The sequence below is a fragment of the Neolamprologus multifasciatus genome, chromosome 6, assembly GCF_963576455.1.
Source record: "Neolamprologus multifasciatus chromosome 6, fNeoMul1.2, whole genome shotgun sequence".
Lineage (NCBI taxonomy): Eukaryota > Metazoa > Chordata > Actinopteri > Cichliformes > Cichlidae > Neolamprologus > Neolamprologus multifasciatus.
This window is the reverse complement of record NC_140444.1, coordinates 12,729,834-12,744,923: the sequence shown is the minus strand read 5'-3', so window position 1 is coordinate 12,744,923 and position 15,090 is coordinate 12,729,834. Positions and strand designations below refer to the sequence as shown.

Genomic DNA, 15,090 nt, shown 5'->3' with positions numbered 1-15,090 from the left:
GGTGGAGCCTATAGAATTCCAGTGGCTAAGATTTTCATCACGAGTGACTAGGATGGACAAGATTTACAAAGAGTACATCAAAAGGGCAGCTCAGGTTGAGCAGTTGGAAGACAAGGCTGAGTCTGGGTTGGACGTACGGAGGGATAGTGGATACACTGAGCAAAAGATGTTAAATATAGAGCCAGTCATGAGAAAAAAGGAAGACCTCAGAGAAGGTTCATGGATGTAGTGAACAAAGACATGCAAGGGGTTGGTGTAACAGAAGAAAATGAAAGAGATGAGCTGCTGTGGCAACCCCTAAATGGAGAAGCTAGATGATCTGCTGCACTACAGGTCATGTGGTTCACGACTGTTGCCTTCTTTCTGTAACCAAGCAGCACGGTTTCTCCCACTAAACACAAACTGGATTAGATTGCCTTGTAGTAAATAAATTGCCCATTGTTTTACTATTCAATTCCATCATCGCATTCATGCTTTGTAGTTGTAGCAGTTAATTTTTGTGAATGTGCTTGAAGAGGCTTCCTGTCTAAAATAATGATGGACTTTTAAAAAAATCTTTACTTAGTTTAGCAACTACTTCCATAATGTAGATTGCAACAGTAGTTAAATAGGGGTGTTTAGGGCATACCAGCTTGTAGTCACAAACATAACTGACTGTCTTAAATGTATTGTTTAAGAGATTGCAACTATTGTGCAAAGCTATCACCTGTGAAACTGTGAATACTGTGAGTTTAGCTCAGGTGTAGGCAACTCCAGGCCTTGAGTGCCGGTGTCCTGCAGGTTTTAGATCGCACCCTGGGTTAACACACCTGAATCAAATGATTAGTTCATTTCCAGGCCTCTGGAGAACTTCAAGAAATGCTGAGGAGTCATTTAGCCCTTTAAATCAGCTGTGATGGATCATGGACACATCTAAAACCTCCAGGACACCGGCACTCGAGGCCTGGAGTAGCCTAGCTGATACAGTAAATTGCAGCATAATATTAATTTAGGTAAAAGCATTGTAAAGGGCGATTTTGCATGGAGAAGTCATGGCCATGATAATATAGTCTTTTGTCAGTAAAGTAATTCATATTTCAGTAGTGTACAGTTCACTCAGCATATGTATTAGTAATTCAAATAAGTTGTGGTGGAGTTTTTGAACTTCTTTGAATGTTATCTTTCAATTACTATAAAAATAAACAAACTAATAGTTTAAGTCTTCCCTGAGTAACTCCGATAGTATTCCTGTTTTAAAACAGCAGTTGCACCCAGCTATATAACCTGAGTCAGGTGAACGCTTGCCACCTGAGCCCTTTGATACTGTCAGAACTGTGAATAATTAACCAGCGCGGAATTATACTGGGGTTGGACACAACTGCTGCCGGGGTTATGAAGAGCAAGCTGGAAAACTGTTTGACAGAAGACGACAGAAGTCTTAGTCCTAAGACTAAAATAATTGGAATAATGGTCTGTGATCGAATAGGACAGTTCAAGACAATTTTCCAATATAAGGGTTAAGCAATATCAGGGAGTTAAATCAATAACAGGCCTTGTAAAGTTAGAGGGTAAACGAAAAACCTGAGGAAATAAAACAGAAAAAAATGCTGAAATTTTAATTTTATTTTTCTTATCTGACGAATTCCCAATCATGGCTATGCAAACAGTTGTGTGTTAAACGTGCAGCAGATAAAAAAAAAATACTGCAGATTTTTCTCTATTTCTGACAGCAGCACCCAGCAGGTCATGGGATCCGCATGAAACGCTTTCAAATATTTGATTGGTCCCGTTATGAGAAAGTTGTTACATGATTGGCCATGACTACTGCCAGTAATCCATTCTTGCTTGTGATTGGTTACTCTGCTGTTTCCGCTACGCCAGCTTTTACCGTTTTTCCCCTTTCGTCCTTCTTCCTGCTGGTCTCATCGGTTTCAGTGGTGCTACACCTGCTCGTTGTTTCACACTTTTATCCCTCTATCACTACAGACAACATGGACGATTTTGACATGCTGAACGCGCCCAGTGCTGGAAACGGTGTCGGCTCGGAGGAGGACCCCGCTGCCGCTTTCCTGGCCCAGCAGGAAAGCGAAATTGCGGGCATTGAAAACGACGAAGGCTTCAGCATCTTGGACAGTGGAGATGTCCCCTCTTCGCTAGGAGACACTAACGGTGCGTGGCTGTTATGCTCAAGCGAAGAAAATGTCGCTGTATGTTGTCTGTTTGGCGTCATTAGTGATAGAGGATTTTGTGTATGTGTAACTAAACGTTCAACATGCGGTTAATCTAGACGCTATTTTGGCCCTGAATGGGCACTAAAGCTAAGGCTAACTGAGCTAGCAGATTAGCCAAGTGGACATGGTTAGCGTTGATATTAACCTGTGTAAGATTACTTTGAACTCACAAGGAACACGTACAGGTGAAACTTGAAGTCCTTTATTAATACATGCTATTTTATGCTAAAATAAGCTACTGCTGCTGGCACTGCCACTCATTGCTTTCCAATTAACTTGATTGCTTGCGGCTACATTTACAGCAGTTTGTGTCAGCCACTTAGGAAACGGGCACAGCTTAACAACCTTTGCTCATGATTTACTCATTTCCTCCAATCTAGTATGGCCTCAGTTGTAGGAATTGTTGGTCAGAAATGCTGACATCCATTATTACGAAACAGGAGTGCATTTAGCAACAGTAATTGGTGCTCCGTTAGACAAGTTCACGGCATGGTAACTATCTCTTTTAGGACATTTAATATTTCAAGATGTTTTGTCATGTTTATGCCTTTATTTGTCTGTTTGATTTCTAACTGCAGTCTCACCTCTACCTGTTTTAGATGGTGTCATCAATGGAGAGCTTCATGGGGTAATGTCATCTGCTCTTTAGTTATCATGTTGGAAATCACCTTGTGTTTGTTCCTGTGTTTTGTGTGTATAAGTGCACAAAGGATTAAAATATTTTAAAATGGTAAATGGCCTGTATTTATATAGCGCTTTTACTAGTCCCTAAGGACCCCAAAGCGCTTTACATATCCAGTCATCCACCCATTCACACACACATTCACACACTGGTGATGGCAAGCTACATTGTAGCCACAGCCACCCTGGGGCGCACTGACAGAGGCGAGGCTGCTGGACACTGGCGCCACCGGGCCCTCTGACCACCACCAGTAGGCAACGGGTGAAGTGTCTTGCCCAAGGACACAATGACCGAGACTGTCCAAGTCGGGGCTCGAACCGGCAACCTTCCGATTACAAGGCGAACTCCCAACTCTTGAGCCACGATCGCCCCACGATCTTAATACAGAAATTGTTTGTGTATGCACTAACGTATAGTGTTAAAGGAAGAATAAATAGAGGGATGAAAAGGATGTTTTGTACTAAATGCCTGCACCATAAAGAAGGATTTGAATCTACAAAACAAAAAGATACCCTCAGTGTGTTGAAGTTGCTTCATAGTACAGGGCCCATTGATATACAACAATGAGAGGGGCCTTTTCTGGTACAGACCTATTTGAAATTGGTCAGACTGCAGACTTTCAGCACCATGGCTGCTCATGGATGACCTGCAACCAGTTCAGTGACTCAAAGTAGTGCCTGATGGCAGGCAATTGTCCTTCAGTAAAGGTGAAAGGGGGTGATTTATTTAAAAAAAAAACCCATTTCACTCTGTACAGCTTACTAGCATCAGTTTAAAAACATGACACTGAAGATTCTCATGTTTGGATTTAAACTTCTTTGCTTCTTGACACACTTCATTTTAGTTATGTTCCTTGATTTCAAGGATAATTGCTGTTTGTTATATAAATATAACAATTATCCTTGAAATTCATTTACTTGAATACTAAGATTTGCTCAAAATGTTTATATATCAATTCTGCAGAATTTTCACTGTGTGCGTCATTGTGGAAAATACTAATTTCCTTTTAACACCGTAACAGTGATTTTTAGTAGCCGAGCTTTTGAATATTTGTCTGTTAGTCACTTCAGCTTCCTTTTCCTGTGCTGTCATTGCAACATTTCTTCCTTTCCTGTCAGTGAGAGAATGTTCTAAGAGTACATGTACGGTATGTGTATTGGGGGGTGGGGAAGCCAATTCCACTTTAATTACAACTTTCACATACGGGTTAGAAAAATGAAACACTGAACATGAATGGATAAATAGCCAAATCATTGAAAATATTGATAAAACTGTAAACTGTGCTTACCATTTTGCTCCTTTTTCAGGAAAGCAATGGTCCATCAGATGCCTATGCAGCAATTTCTAATGCAGACCGACTGCAGGCTGAACCAGAAAGTCTGCGTAAGTGGAGGGAGGAGCAAAGAGAGAGGCTGGAGGAGCTAGGTAAGCATCCAGAAGAACGCTTTATTATAGGGTAGGACAGAACACTGATCTGTGAGATGTGATAAGTAAAGGTGGAGATTTGGGCTGTGCTATCAACAATAATATTGGTAACAATTTTTACATGATATAAATTATCATGTTGCAATACCGTTGCTATAGCAATGCAAGGGGTTTACTTTCTCTGTGAGTGACAGTGTGAGAACCCCAGGCATCTCTGATTGCTAAGCATTAGATCCTTATAACAATTTAGTACCTTTTGTAACATCAACTTGTCTTGTTGTGTCACTGTATGCAAGTATCATCAGAAATATTATCACAGATTTTTTATTGAAATATTGTTGTATAATTTTTCTGTCTAAATGACCTTCCTTTACTGGATATTCCACATACAGTGTTAACCAATTATTTCTGTCCCTGTTTCCTTTCACATCATTATGTTTATCATCTTTTTGGGGATGTTTATTCTTTTATCAGTCTCTGCTCTTGTGCGTGATTTCTGTATTTTTGCATTTACTTCTGCAGATGCTAACTCTCGCCAGCAGGAGACAGAATGGAAGGAGAAGGCCAAGGTGGAGCTGGAGGAATGGCATGCCAGGCAGAATGAGCAGCTGGAGAAAACCAAAACCAATAACAGGTACTGTAGTCCTGGACGCATAGAAACAGGATGGAAGATCAATAAAAATGAAAGAAGACTGTGGGGATATATGAGTTATCCCGGCTTAAAAAGAGTGTAGATCTGTCAGTTGTGGCAGGGGAAGAAATGATGGCCATCCGGTCACTCAACTTCTGTGTCCTTGAGTAAGTTTACAACTAATTACTGAAATTTGTATCCATATGTTGTTTTTTTCAGGAAGAATCGGAATAACCTATCCTTGAATTTCAAGAAACACAGTATGCCGGTGTCCCCATTTGTGTGTGGCATCAGTTTTTGTTTCAGTTGTCTACAGGTTCATGTTTTAAAGAAAATCCATTCTCTCTAAGAGGAAATCTCATGTGGCTTTTCACCACCTTTTTAGTTAAAATGCTATTTGACCACCACTTACCTTATTTTTCGCACTAAAAGGCGCTCTTAAAATCCTTTAATTTTCTCAAAAATTGACAGTGCGCCTTATAATCTGAGGCGCCTTATGTATGAAAATGGACCCATTCATCGACAGTGCCCCCTATGGTCCAAAAAATACGGTGGAACCCCGGCTTACAAAGACCCCATTTAACGAAAAATTCAAGTTACGAAAACACTTAACAGCAATATTTCTGCCCGTGGTACAGCAAAATGCCCGCGTAACGAAATCCGCTGGCTGAGCCCAGAATGCTCACAATGCCTTCCGAATCATGTGAAACTCCTTGGCTTTCGTACTTGCGTTTCGCTGTTCCACGTGAAAGACGTATTGTTGTTGCAGTGCGCTATTTCACGTGCTTTTCGTTTGCAATTAGCCTATCGTTCATTCATAATGTGGCCGAAAAAACTTTCTGCAAGTAATTCAAGTAAAAAGAAGAAGCGTAAAGTGCTCTCAATGGAAACAAAGAAATTATTGATAAATATTAGTGAGTTCCTCCTCCACCAAGAACTTCGTCTTCAGCCAGTATCGCCTCACTCAAAAGGCGATGGAAAAAGGTGCTTCGACTTACAAAAAAAATTTTGACTTACGAAAGACTCTCTGGAATGAATTTATTTCGTAAGTCGGGGTTCCACTGTATTAAGTTTCCCAGACACTGGAGTTATTGTTCACTGCATGTCTTCAGTCATTAAAATTACCAATACCTAAGACAAGTCTATGCAATTTGCTGTTATTTCTGGAAATGTAATAACTAATGTGTGATATTTTAAGGAAAACAAATGGAGTCAAATATCTCCTGTGAGGTAAAAACACTTTTTACTGTGTCTTTTATTATTACAGGGAGGTTCTGTATAGAGATGCACCCATTGCAATTTTCTTGGTCAGTTTAGATGTTTTTCTGATCTGCCGTTACTGATTTTTGCAGGCTTTTAACTGACAAGTTACAAACAAAACTCCACATTTCTTCCGTGTAAAATAAACTGTAATTGTCAAGTTTATTGACAATTACAGGATCCTTTTTTAAAATTTAAACTACTTCAGTGCAGTATAAATAATTAACTGAAAATAAGCTGTTGTACACCCACATTTACCTGAAATGACTTCACCAGATAACAAGACATTGTCTTCTTTTTCTCTGTAATTTTCCTCATAACCGCTTTAATCCTTTGCTCATCCTGAGGCTGCCTCTGAGCTCTGGATAGCTTTAGCTACTTTTCCTCTGTTAGTTTCTTTAAAATGTCCATGTTTAAATATTTCTTTAGATTTGTTGTTCTGAACGTTTTTTTTTTTTTTTTTTTTTTTGACTAAGCCACCCTTGTTTCTTATCTCACTTCCGTGCTAACAGTGTAGCATGTGGGTGGGTGTGCAACTAATAGCCTGTGCTGCTATATGTGAGTCATACATGAATTAAAAGGACTGGCTTATAATCGGTCATATGGGAGTCTGACTGATCACCAGGCAAGGTGTAAAACACTGAAAATAAGCCGATTCCAATTTATAAACGGTCAATCGGTGCATCTCTACTTTTGCATTCATGACTTGATGCAGGTAATTTACTAAAAAGGTCATGACATCTCACGACACATCCTGTGGGTGACTAACAGTTTTCGAGGTAATGGATGCCTCATGGAGTGTGTAGCTAATTACTCCTATGTGTCGATGGGGTGTTGAGGTGTTCATTAATAGCGACATCTACTGGATTTAACATTGCAGGCAGTGTGGAGAGAGACTGAACTAGGTTCTGAACACTAAATGAGTGAAGGGTCCTTCTTTAACCAGCTGGTGATATAGTCCAACTAATTTGATTATAACAAAATAATGTAATTGAATAATATAGTATGCCAAATGCAGAATTCACAAAAATCTTTTTTTTTTTTTTTCTCTTTCTTGTGTATGTGGGCGGAGACGGTAGAGTTAAATGATCCCAGATTGGAAAAATGTTCTTTTTCCTCCATGGTCCCTTTGTGTAGTGGGTGATGACAAGCCAAAAATTTAAAAACACAAATGGCACTTAAAGTGGTCTCGTCTACTCCTCAGCACAAATGTGAATGATTCAAAAGTTGCGCTTACGTGTCAGACACTGCACTGCTGTCTAGCACAGCAGCTGTTTCACCTATCACATGATTTTTCTTACAGCATTGCATGCACCGATGTGGGGTTATGCTTATTGTTATAGCTATAACATACTGGGTTAAGAGATTCCACTATTTGGCTAATTAGTTAAAAATGTGAGAGAGGTATGAAGAGCTATAAGTGTGTTGTGCATGACTGGTGCCATGACATTAAAGATGTAAAACTTTCTTTAAACAGTCTTTAAATCCCTCTGACACTGATCAAACACCTGATTGATTATATCCCTAAGCATATTATTGTATGGTAACTTGCAGTGCTTCTGTTTCCATTCCTCTTCTCCCTTTTACCGCTTTCTCTCTTTTCTCCTGCCTTCTTGCTGCTCTGTCGTTTGGGTGGATATTTGTCCAGGGTGTTGGATGAAGACTTCTACAAGCAACCCTTCTCTGAGCTCATTGGTTATGTGTATGTTGCTCCAACTAACATCCTCCTCTTATTGTTTATTTGTTTTGTTTTTTTTCCCCATTGTCAACAGCCATTGACATCACACATCTCTTTAGTTAGAGCATCAGTTTACCTTCTTTCTGCTGCCATGTGTTACTTTCTCCTTCAGTCATACATTTGAAATGCCTGGATTCATAATCGTTACTTTGCTTATCCAGCTTGAACTTTTTTCCAAATATAAACTGCATTTATAATTTGAACTCCATATCCATATCATCTGCATGGCATTTGTGAGTTGATGCCTGTCGGTATATTTCAGTAACGCATGCCATCACATCCATGGAAATCAAATTAATACTTTCACAACTGTGCCCATGTTAATTTTCATTCATTTCTCTTTGATTCTCTTCAGCAACTCATTATCCAAATGCATTTCATAAATTTCTAACAATTAACACCTGCTTGAACCAACTGCGTAAAAAAAAAAATGAAAATGTTTTGGGTTTTTTTTCCACTTAACAACTTTATTAATGTTGGCTTTCTTGTTTTACTTACAAGTAAGATATGTAGAGATGGTTTGAAGCAATTGTGTGTGGTTTTTCTTTTCCTTAATCTCATATATTATAATCATGGCCAAAAGTTTTGAGAATGACACACTTACTGGTTTTCAAAGTTTGCTGCTTCATTGTTTTTAGATTTTTTCTTTTTTTTCTTTTTCTCAGTTGTTACCATCATTCTGGCAAAGGCATTGTTATTCACCAAACTGTTCTTGGGTGGTTGGAAGAAGTTGCTGTTGCGGGATGTTTTGGTAGCATTCTTTATTGGGTGAATGCCATAGGCCAGGAGTGTTGAACTCCAGGCCTCGAGGGCCAGATATATCTCCAGACACTCCTGACACTCACGGTTAAAGAATTTTTTTGATACCATTTACCGTTTCCCCATGAATTACGTTTGTTTCAGGATAGGAAATCTATCCTTCTCTTAGATTTCAAACTCTGGAATTGAAGCACTTTTTTTTTTTTTTCCTCTCGTGTTCGTTTGTTTTCATGGCAAAGAAGGAAATTGCTAAGCTGAAGCAGCAAACTTTGTGTAGACGGTAAATCATTTCACTTCCCAATGGTACTTTTGAGGTTTCTTAGTATTATATAAACATCAGATAGCATATAAATAATTAAGAAAACCGTAATTATTTAGAAACACATGCCAGGTTTTTTCTTAAATGCTGAATGAGCCTGGAGTTTGTTTCCAGGCAGTAGTAATTTAGTAATAATTTTTATCTATAAGAAATGTGAAGATATCAAATTGTGGATACGCAACTGCTTCAAACTGAGCTGTGTTCATGCTTTATTAGAATGTTAAGATGACCTGCTGATACGCCCAGCTAGCTATCGAATAGCTTGAGCTGTGCAGCCTTTGGTTCTGCTATCAAATTACTTGGGTGTATCCATTAGCCTTCATTGTGGTGTGCACGTTTTGTTGCTGTCAGCTTAGTTGCCAAATGTAAGAATTTAGATTGGTGCAAAACCTGGTTTCATGTAAAGAAATTCCAGGCCTCTTGTTATTCCTACATTGCCTCCAACATTTTAAAGTATTTCGTTTCTTTCTTGTTGAGCTGCTCATCTGAAAATTGGCATCACGTTTCCGCTGTCTTTATGTTATTTGAATAGTCCTTTTCTCAAAATGTGCACACCCGTGAAGCTTTCCAACTTATTGTTATGCATCTGGGCCATCTGACCTCAGGAATTCGCATGATAAGGTGGGGCCAGGTTTCACAATGAGCTCACCCGAAACTCTGGCTGATTGGGACCCACACCCAGTTTCACACCTTGGCTCAGGCGATTAGAGGATCATCAGGGGGTCCTTTTGTCCCTCTGTGGGGGGACACTCCCACTAGGTTTAAATCTGGGACTCTCCACCATTTGACCTTAGAACTGAAGAAGCTTCTCGGATGAGAGGTGAAACGTCTTCAAGCAACTTAAAGTCCAGACGCTTTTCTTTGCAAGCTCCTTTGACTACGATGACCTGGATGACTGAGAACCTTCACAGACAACTTATTGTTATCTTGTACTCACCTAAACACAGAATGAAATTTTAGTCTTAGTATTGCAGAATGACACTGAATCTTAATCGCTCCTCTTCCTCCATCTGATTGGTGTCACTCTATGATACCTACTACTCGGAGGAAGTGAGAATTGGAGTGTTATTTACAAATGTAGGAACATTGTGTGTTTATAATTCATGAAAAATAGATATAGAAGAAGTGAGCTGTTGGACTCTGTAGATCAGATTACTGAGATGATGCAGATAGTTAAATTTATTAACTTTACAGATAAGCTGATATTTTATTTATAGAAAACATAGAAGATCAGTTCAGTTTAGCAAACCAAAGGCTGCACACTAATCATTTTCATTTTTAGAAAAAATAAAGCCAAAAGAAAAATGATGCTTTTGCATGCTGACTTTAAACATCTGCATTTGAGCTCATTTTTGTTGTCTTTTATTTCACCCCCCTCTCTCTCTTTCTCTCTCTTTCCTAAATTCTGACTTGTGAAACTGTTTCTCCCTGTTTTCTTTTCCTATGCACCTTAAAGCACACATATTAACCATCCTTGCTACCGCCTAGACCAGTTAAGTAAAAATATAAAACCCCGGAATTTCAAAATACTTTATCATTTTCACAGGGGTTAGATGCAGTTCTGTCTGTGTATGTGTTTATAGTGCATTGCAGAGGTACCCAGTTGAATAGCACAAGAGTTAGATCCAGAGCTTAGAGTTTGGTATAATGTTCCTCCTGTGATGTTGTGGTCCTTCCAGTCCCTTGTGTATTGTAGATGGTTGTGAAAGTGAATGCTCATTAGCTTCTCACCTGCCCTATTTTTCTTTGTGTACTGTGTTTAAGTTATTAGCTCAGGTGGGGTGGAGACTACAAAAGATCATTTTAAGTAGAACCAAAGAATAGCATTGGAGTTTCATGTTTGTGGGTGGGGTGTCACAAGAGTTTAGCCATATCTGTGGCTTGCATCTCAAATTGCCTTGTAATAGTGGAACTGATCCATTTAAATTTTTTTTATTTTTATTTATTTTTGTTCTTGTTTGCATTTGTTTAACTACATAAGTAATCTTTGTAAAGGCCTTTTTTGGTCTTTGATGGATTTAATGAAGCCACACCCGTGCCTAAATATTTTAAAGTTATCTGTTTGGCATTTGAGACACATAATTTCAACGTCAGCGCATTCCTTGCCACAGCCGAAACACCCCGCTTTTCTGCTTGCCAATGCATGCCTAATGCATTTTTTTGTTTTGTTTTGTTTGTTCTGCTAGGCTTGATTAAAAAATCTCAACATGTACTACTGTTCCTATTAATCAAGGACAAGTATACAGATAACTACATATCACTATACTTGGTTCTTGTTGAGTTCCTTAATGAACAGCACTTTTACCCAGCCAGAAATACATTTTTCTTAATTTATTGTTGTTATTGTTATTGTTATGATTATTATTATTATTATTATTATTTGGGGGGGTTGGTTGTTTTTGGCTTGAGCTTGATTTCTCATTGTTGTGTATATCTCTAACCCTGATGTTGTTGAGAGTAGAATATACAGGTGACTTGCCGTATTCTGTAAAGTGGGGGCATGCCACAGGTAATGAAGCCGGGAAAGCTTGTTCCTTGTTGATTACTCAGTTTTGGGAGTAAAGATAGATGGATGTTTGTGTGTAGTGATTGGACTGTCCAGCCCTGAGGTAGACGCTGCTGAACTAAAAAAGTCCAACCCAGACAAAATCAGATGGAAAAACTGAGTTTTTAATGCCAGGCTTAAAGTTCAATTTCAGTGTAACCAAAACTGAGAACTTGAGTCAAAATTTCACTGTTGGCGCCTCTGACTTTGTCTAAAGAACTTGTATGTGGTGTTAGTCAGCAGAGATCTTTTTCAGGGCTGCACAGCTGTGTATCTCACAACTTCACACACTGATGGGCTCGCTCTTCTATGTCTTTTCCTCCTTTAATGCTTACAGGGCGGCTGAGGAAGCCATGATTTCAGATCTGGATGAGAACAACCCAGGCACAGAGTGGGAGCGGGTGGCACGGCTCTGTGACTTTAATCCCAAGTCCAGCAAGCAGGCTAAGGATGTGTCCCGCATGCGTTCGGTCCTCATCTCCCTGAAGCAGTCCCCACTAGTCCGCTAGACACCCAAGGCTGCTCGGGAAATTATTCCATATCATATTTTTCCATGACACGTCAACGAAACCAACTACTCATGCCCCTCCATTTGTATTCTGATATCAAGGGGCACTTACACCCCTGTGTCCATATCTGTCAGTCATGCACAGCCTTGTTTCCCCACCTCAAAGGGTATAGTCACTTGCCTTACCCTGATGTATTTCCTCCTGGCAGGGCTGTAAAAATTAGCCTTGATGTACCTGCTCACTATTGTCTGCCCCTTAAAGATTTTACCTATACACCTCTTTAATAAATCAGTCAAGACTTTGTTTCCCTTGTTGTTTAGTAAAAATGAAATCAAGGACAGATCTACACAAGGTCTCATGGTGTGTGTGACAGTTGTGCAAGGGTGGTGAGTTGGGACACTAAAAGGGAAGGGCTGACATTTGTTTGGGCCAACAGCTACACTACAGTGCTTTACAATGCCCCCCCCCCCCCCCCCCCCCCAACCGATATCATTCCTATAATGCTGTGTTGTCACTGTTAATCTGTCAGCCTCATTAATATTTTTACTTTTGAGGGTTGATATTACATGGTTTCATTCACATTTATTTCCGCAGCATGTCCAGTACAAAGTATTTCTTTTTGATTTTGATTTGAAGGACCAAACTCTCCAGACAGAACTCCAAATTCAGTGTGTGTACTTTGAACTGTGTGTAGAGCCTGCTTGTGGCATATTGTGTTAAACTATGCATTTCTTTTGAAAGCCTCTCCCCCTCCTAGTCAGGAACTGAACTGAAGTCCAGTCATTACAATAAATGTGACCTATTTGTATGTGTGTTTAAACCTCAGCAGTGTATGTACTTGATGCGTGTACCTATGTACATATACAGAAGGCAATATATATACATTATATAAAACATTTATGTCACCTAAATTAGACATTTGTGGTTTTAAAGAGAACTAGATCCTAGCCAGATGTTGGTTGACCATGTTTGTTCGATGTCCATTTGATTTCAATATCAATAAAAAGTAAATTAAAGATGTTGTTCTGATGTCCTTCAACTTCATATTGAATATCTAGTCTTTGTTTACCTTTTTATTTTTTTTATCTTGAGGTCAGAGTATAACTCGATATTGCTTCAAACTAAGGGGAAAAAAATCTCAGATTTGAATTAAATGTTTTTATATGAACTTTACCACATTGAAGACTCCTTTTTACTGTCATCTAATGTAAATGTATTGATCAACATCTTATTTATTTTTTGCAACATTTGTGACATTGCAACATCGTGCAGATGTCATATAAAACCTTATAAGGTCACAACACGTTCTTCCTGCTCTTAAATGATATGAACACCTATGTACTATTACACTATCAAAAGTACACAACCCCCCATTATTGGGGCACCGTTAACAGAACGCAATGATGTAAAAGTCTCAAACTCATATTCTCATACTCACAAGATGAATAAGTTTCAACTGACAGATTTTACTATTTTACTTAGAACTCTGTTCAAAATGGTTTGGGTGTTCATATGTGGAAGTTGTAGATTGTAATTGCTCCTCAGTCAGATGTAAGACTCAAAAACCAGTCTTATTTGTAATCATCTATTGTCCACCTGAGCCTTACAGAGTTTGTTTGATTTCTCAGACTTTTCATCTGATTTAGTGCTCAGCTCAAATAAAAATCTTTATTTTGGGCAATTTTAACATCCATGTAGATACTAAAAATGACCGCCTCGACACAGCATTTAATCTGTTAGTAGGCTAACAGATTAAATGCTGTGTAGATTTAGTAAAATGTAAAAGAACCCACCTGTTGGGTCTGTGTTTCCACAAGCCCCGCTAATTCTAGAGACTTATCCATCATGAAGAAAACAAGACAGTCAGGATCGATCGATTACTTGCGCAAGGGAGGCCTCGTCTGTGTCCACCACGACAATGACCCCAAATCAGGCCTCCTCCCGCTGCCTTTTATTGAGAGACAGTGTTGTGGATAGGCGTAGCTTTGGGTCACGTGGTGCCGGTAATAGTGATCGCTATATCACCTGTTCACGTCCCGAGGGAATTTTTGTGAATGAGTGGGTGATGGGGGACCGCTCAAGCTTAGAATGTTTTTTGATCACTGTTTTTTCTACGGATTTTAAGGATTTGATAACAAATAAAGAAGTTTTTAATCTGGAACTTTGACTTACGTTTTGAACAGCGGGCGCGTCAACATTATTCCCCTATTCAGCTGCTCGGTGACTCAAAGGCTTGACTGTCGCCAATAATTGTCAGCAAAACGTGCGACGGCAATGGAGCCTCCCGCAATCAGCGCTGAATAAACGCCGATGCGAGCCCACACACCGCCGCCACTACACCCATAAAATCGGCTAGTCTGATAGATAAGGAGAAGACGACGGTGGTATGTAAACTGTGTTTTTGTGCCACGTGTTTGTTTGAACGCAGTTTGGATTCTGACCATACGAAGATGTTGTTGTGACACGCCCACCGCTATGTTTGCTGTTGGATTTGATGTGTGTGTGTGCTGTGGCTCTGCAGGCGTTCAACTGAGTTTGAAGGAATTGCTGTTGCCTTTGTTTTGGATTTTGGCATGCTGCTTATGTTGAATGCGTAAAATGAGTGGATCACAGGCTGCATCTGTTGTTGGAAAAACTGAAAAGGATAAAAGATTAATTTCTCTCACTGAGAAAGCTCTTGCAAACAACATTGAAACCATCCAAACAGATCGCAAAAGGCATGTAAACAAAATGAAAAGTGTTATTATGTCTCTTAAAGAGCTAATGAAAGATGATAAAAATCATTCACAAGTCAAAAAACAGTTTGATGAGTTAACACACCTGTTTAAGGATGCCAGTGCATTGCATGAATCTTTACTTTCTCTAATGTCATTTGATGAGAAAGATAAACAAAATACATGGTTCTCAAGCATCGCTAAATACAGTAAAGGGTTTATGGAGGATGTTAAGATATGGCTTTCTGAAACTGATAAACGTTCGGGGAGGCCATCATCTGACAAAGCACAGTCACAG

The 15,090-nt window shown here is 39.3% G+C and overlaps 1 protein-coding gene across 3 annotated transcripts; it reads left to right on the top strand.

Annotated features, from left to right (window-relative positions):
- Nucleotides 1-1,851: 1,851 nt before the first annotated feature.
- clta (clathrin, light chain A) lies at nucleotides 1,852-13,100 on the top strand. Of its 3 annotated transcripts, XM_085162635.1 has the most exons (7): nucleotides 1,853-2,148; nucleotides 2,810-2,838; nucleotides 4,200-4,317; nucleotides 4,840-4,951; nucleotides 7,857-7,910; nucleotides 10,481-10,516; nucleotides 11,907-13,100. In XM_085162635.1, exons 1-7 carry the CDS (start codon nucleotides 1,971-1,973, stop codon nucleotides 12,076-12,078), a joined length of 699 nt encoding a protein of 232 aa, XP_085018761.1. In that variant the 5' UTR covers nucleotides 1,853-1,970; the 3' UTR covers nucleotides 12,079-13,100. The 3 variants fall into 3 exon arrangements, with proteins under 3 accessions (XP_085018762.1, XP_085018761.1, XP_085018763.1); XM_085162636.1 differs by lacking the exon at nucleotides 10,481-10,516 and having other exon boundaries at nucleotides 1,852-2,148; XM_085162637.1 differs by lacking the exons at nucleotides 7,857-7,910; nucleotides 10,481-10,516 and having other exon boundaries at nucleotides 1,855-2,148.
- The last annotated feature ends 1,990 nt before the right edge of the window (nucleotides 13,101-15,090 follow it).

Excerpts from the sequence above, each read along its gene's own strand:
- clta (XM_085162635.1), top strand. The coding sequence starts at position 1,971 with ATGGACGATTTTGACATGCTGAACGCGCCCAGTGCTGGAAACGGTGTC. Across the intron at positions 7,911-10,480 it reads TCTGAGCTCATTGGTTATGT|CACACATATTAACCATCCTT; the intron begins GTATGTTGCTCC and ends TGCACCTTAAAG. Across the intron at positions 10,517-11,906 it reads CCTTGCTACCGCCTAGACCA|GGCGGCTGAGGAAGCCATGA; the intron begins GTTAAGTAAAAA and ends TAATGCTTACAG.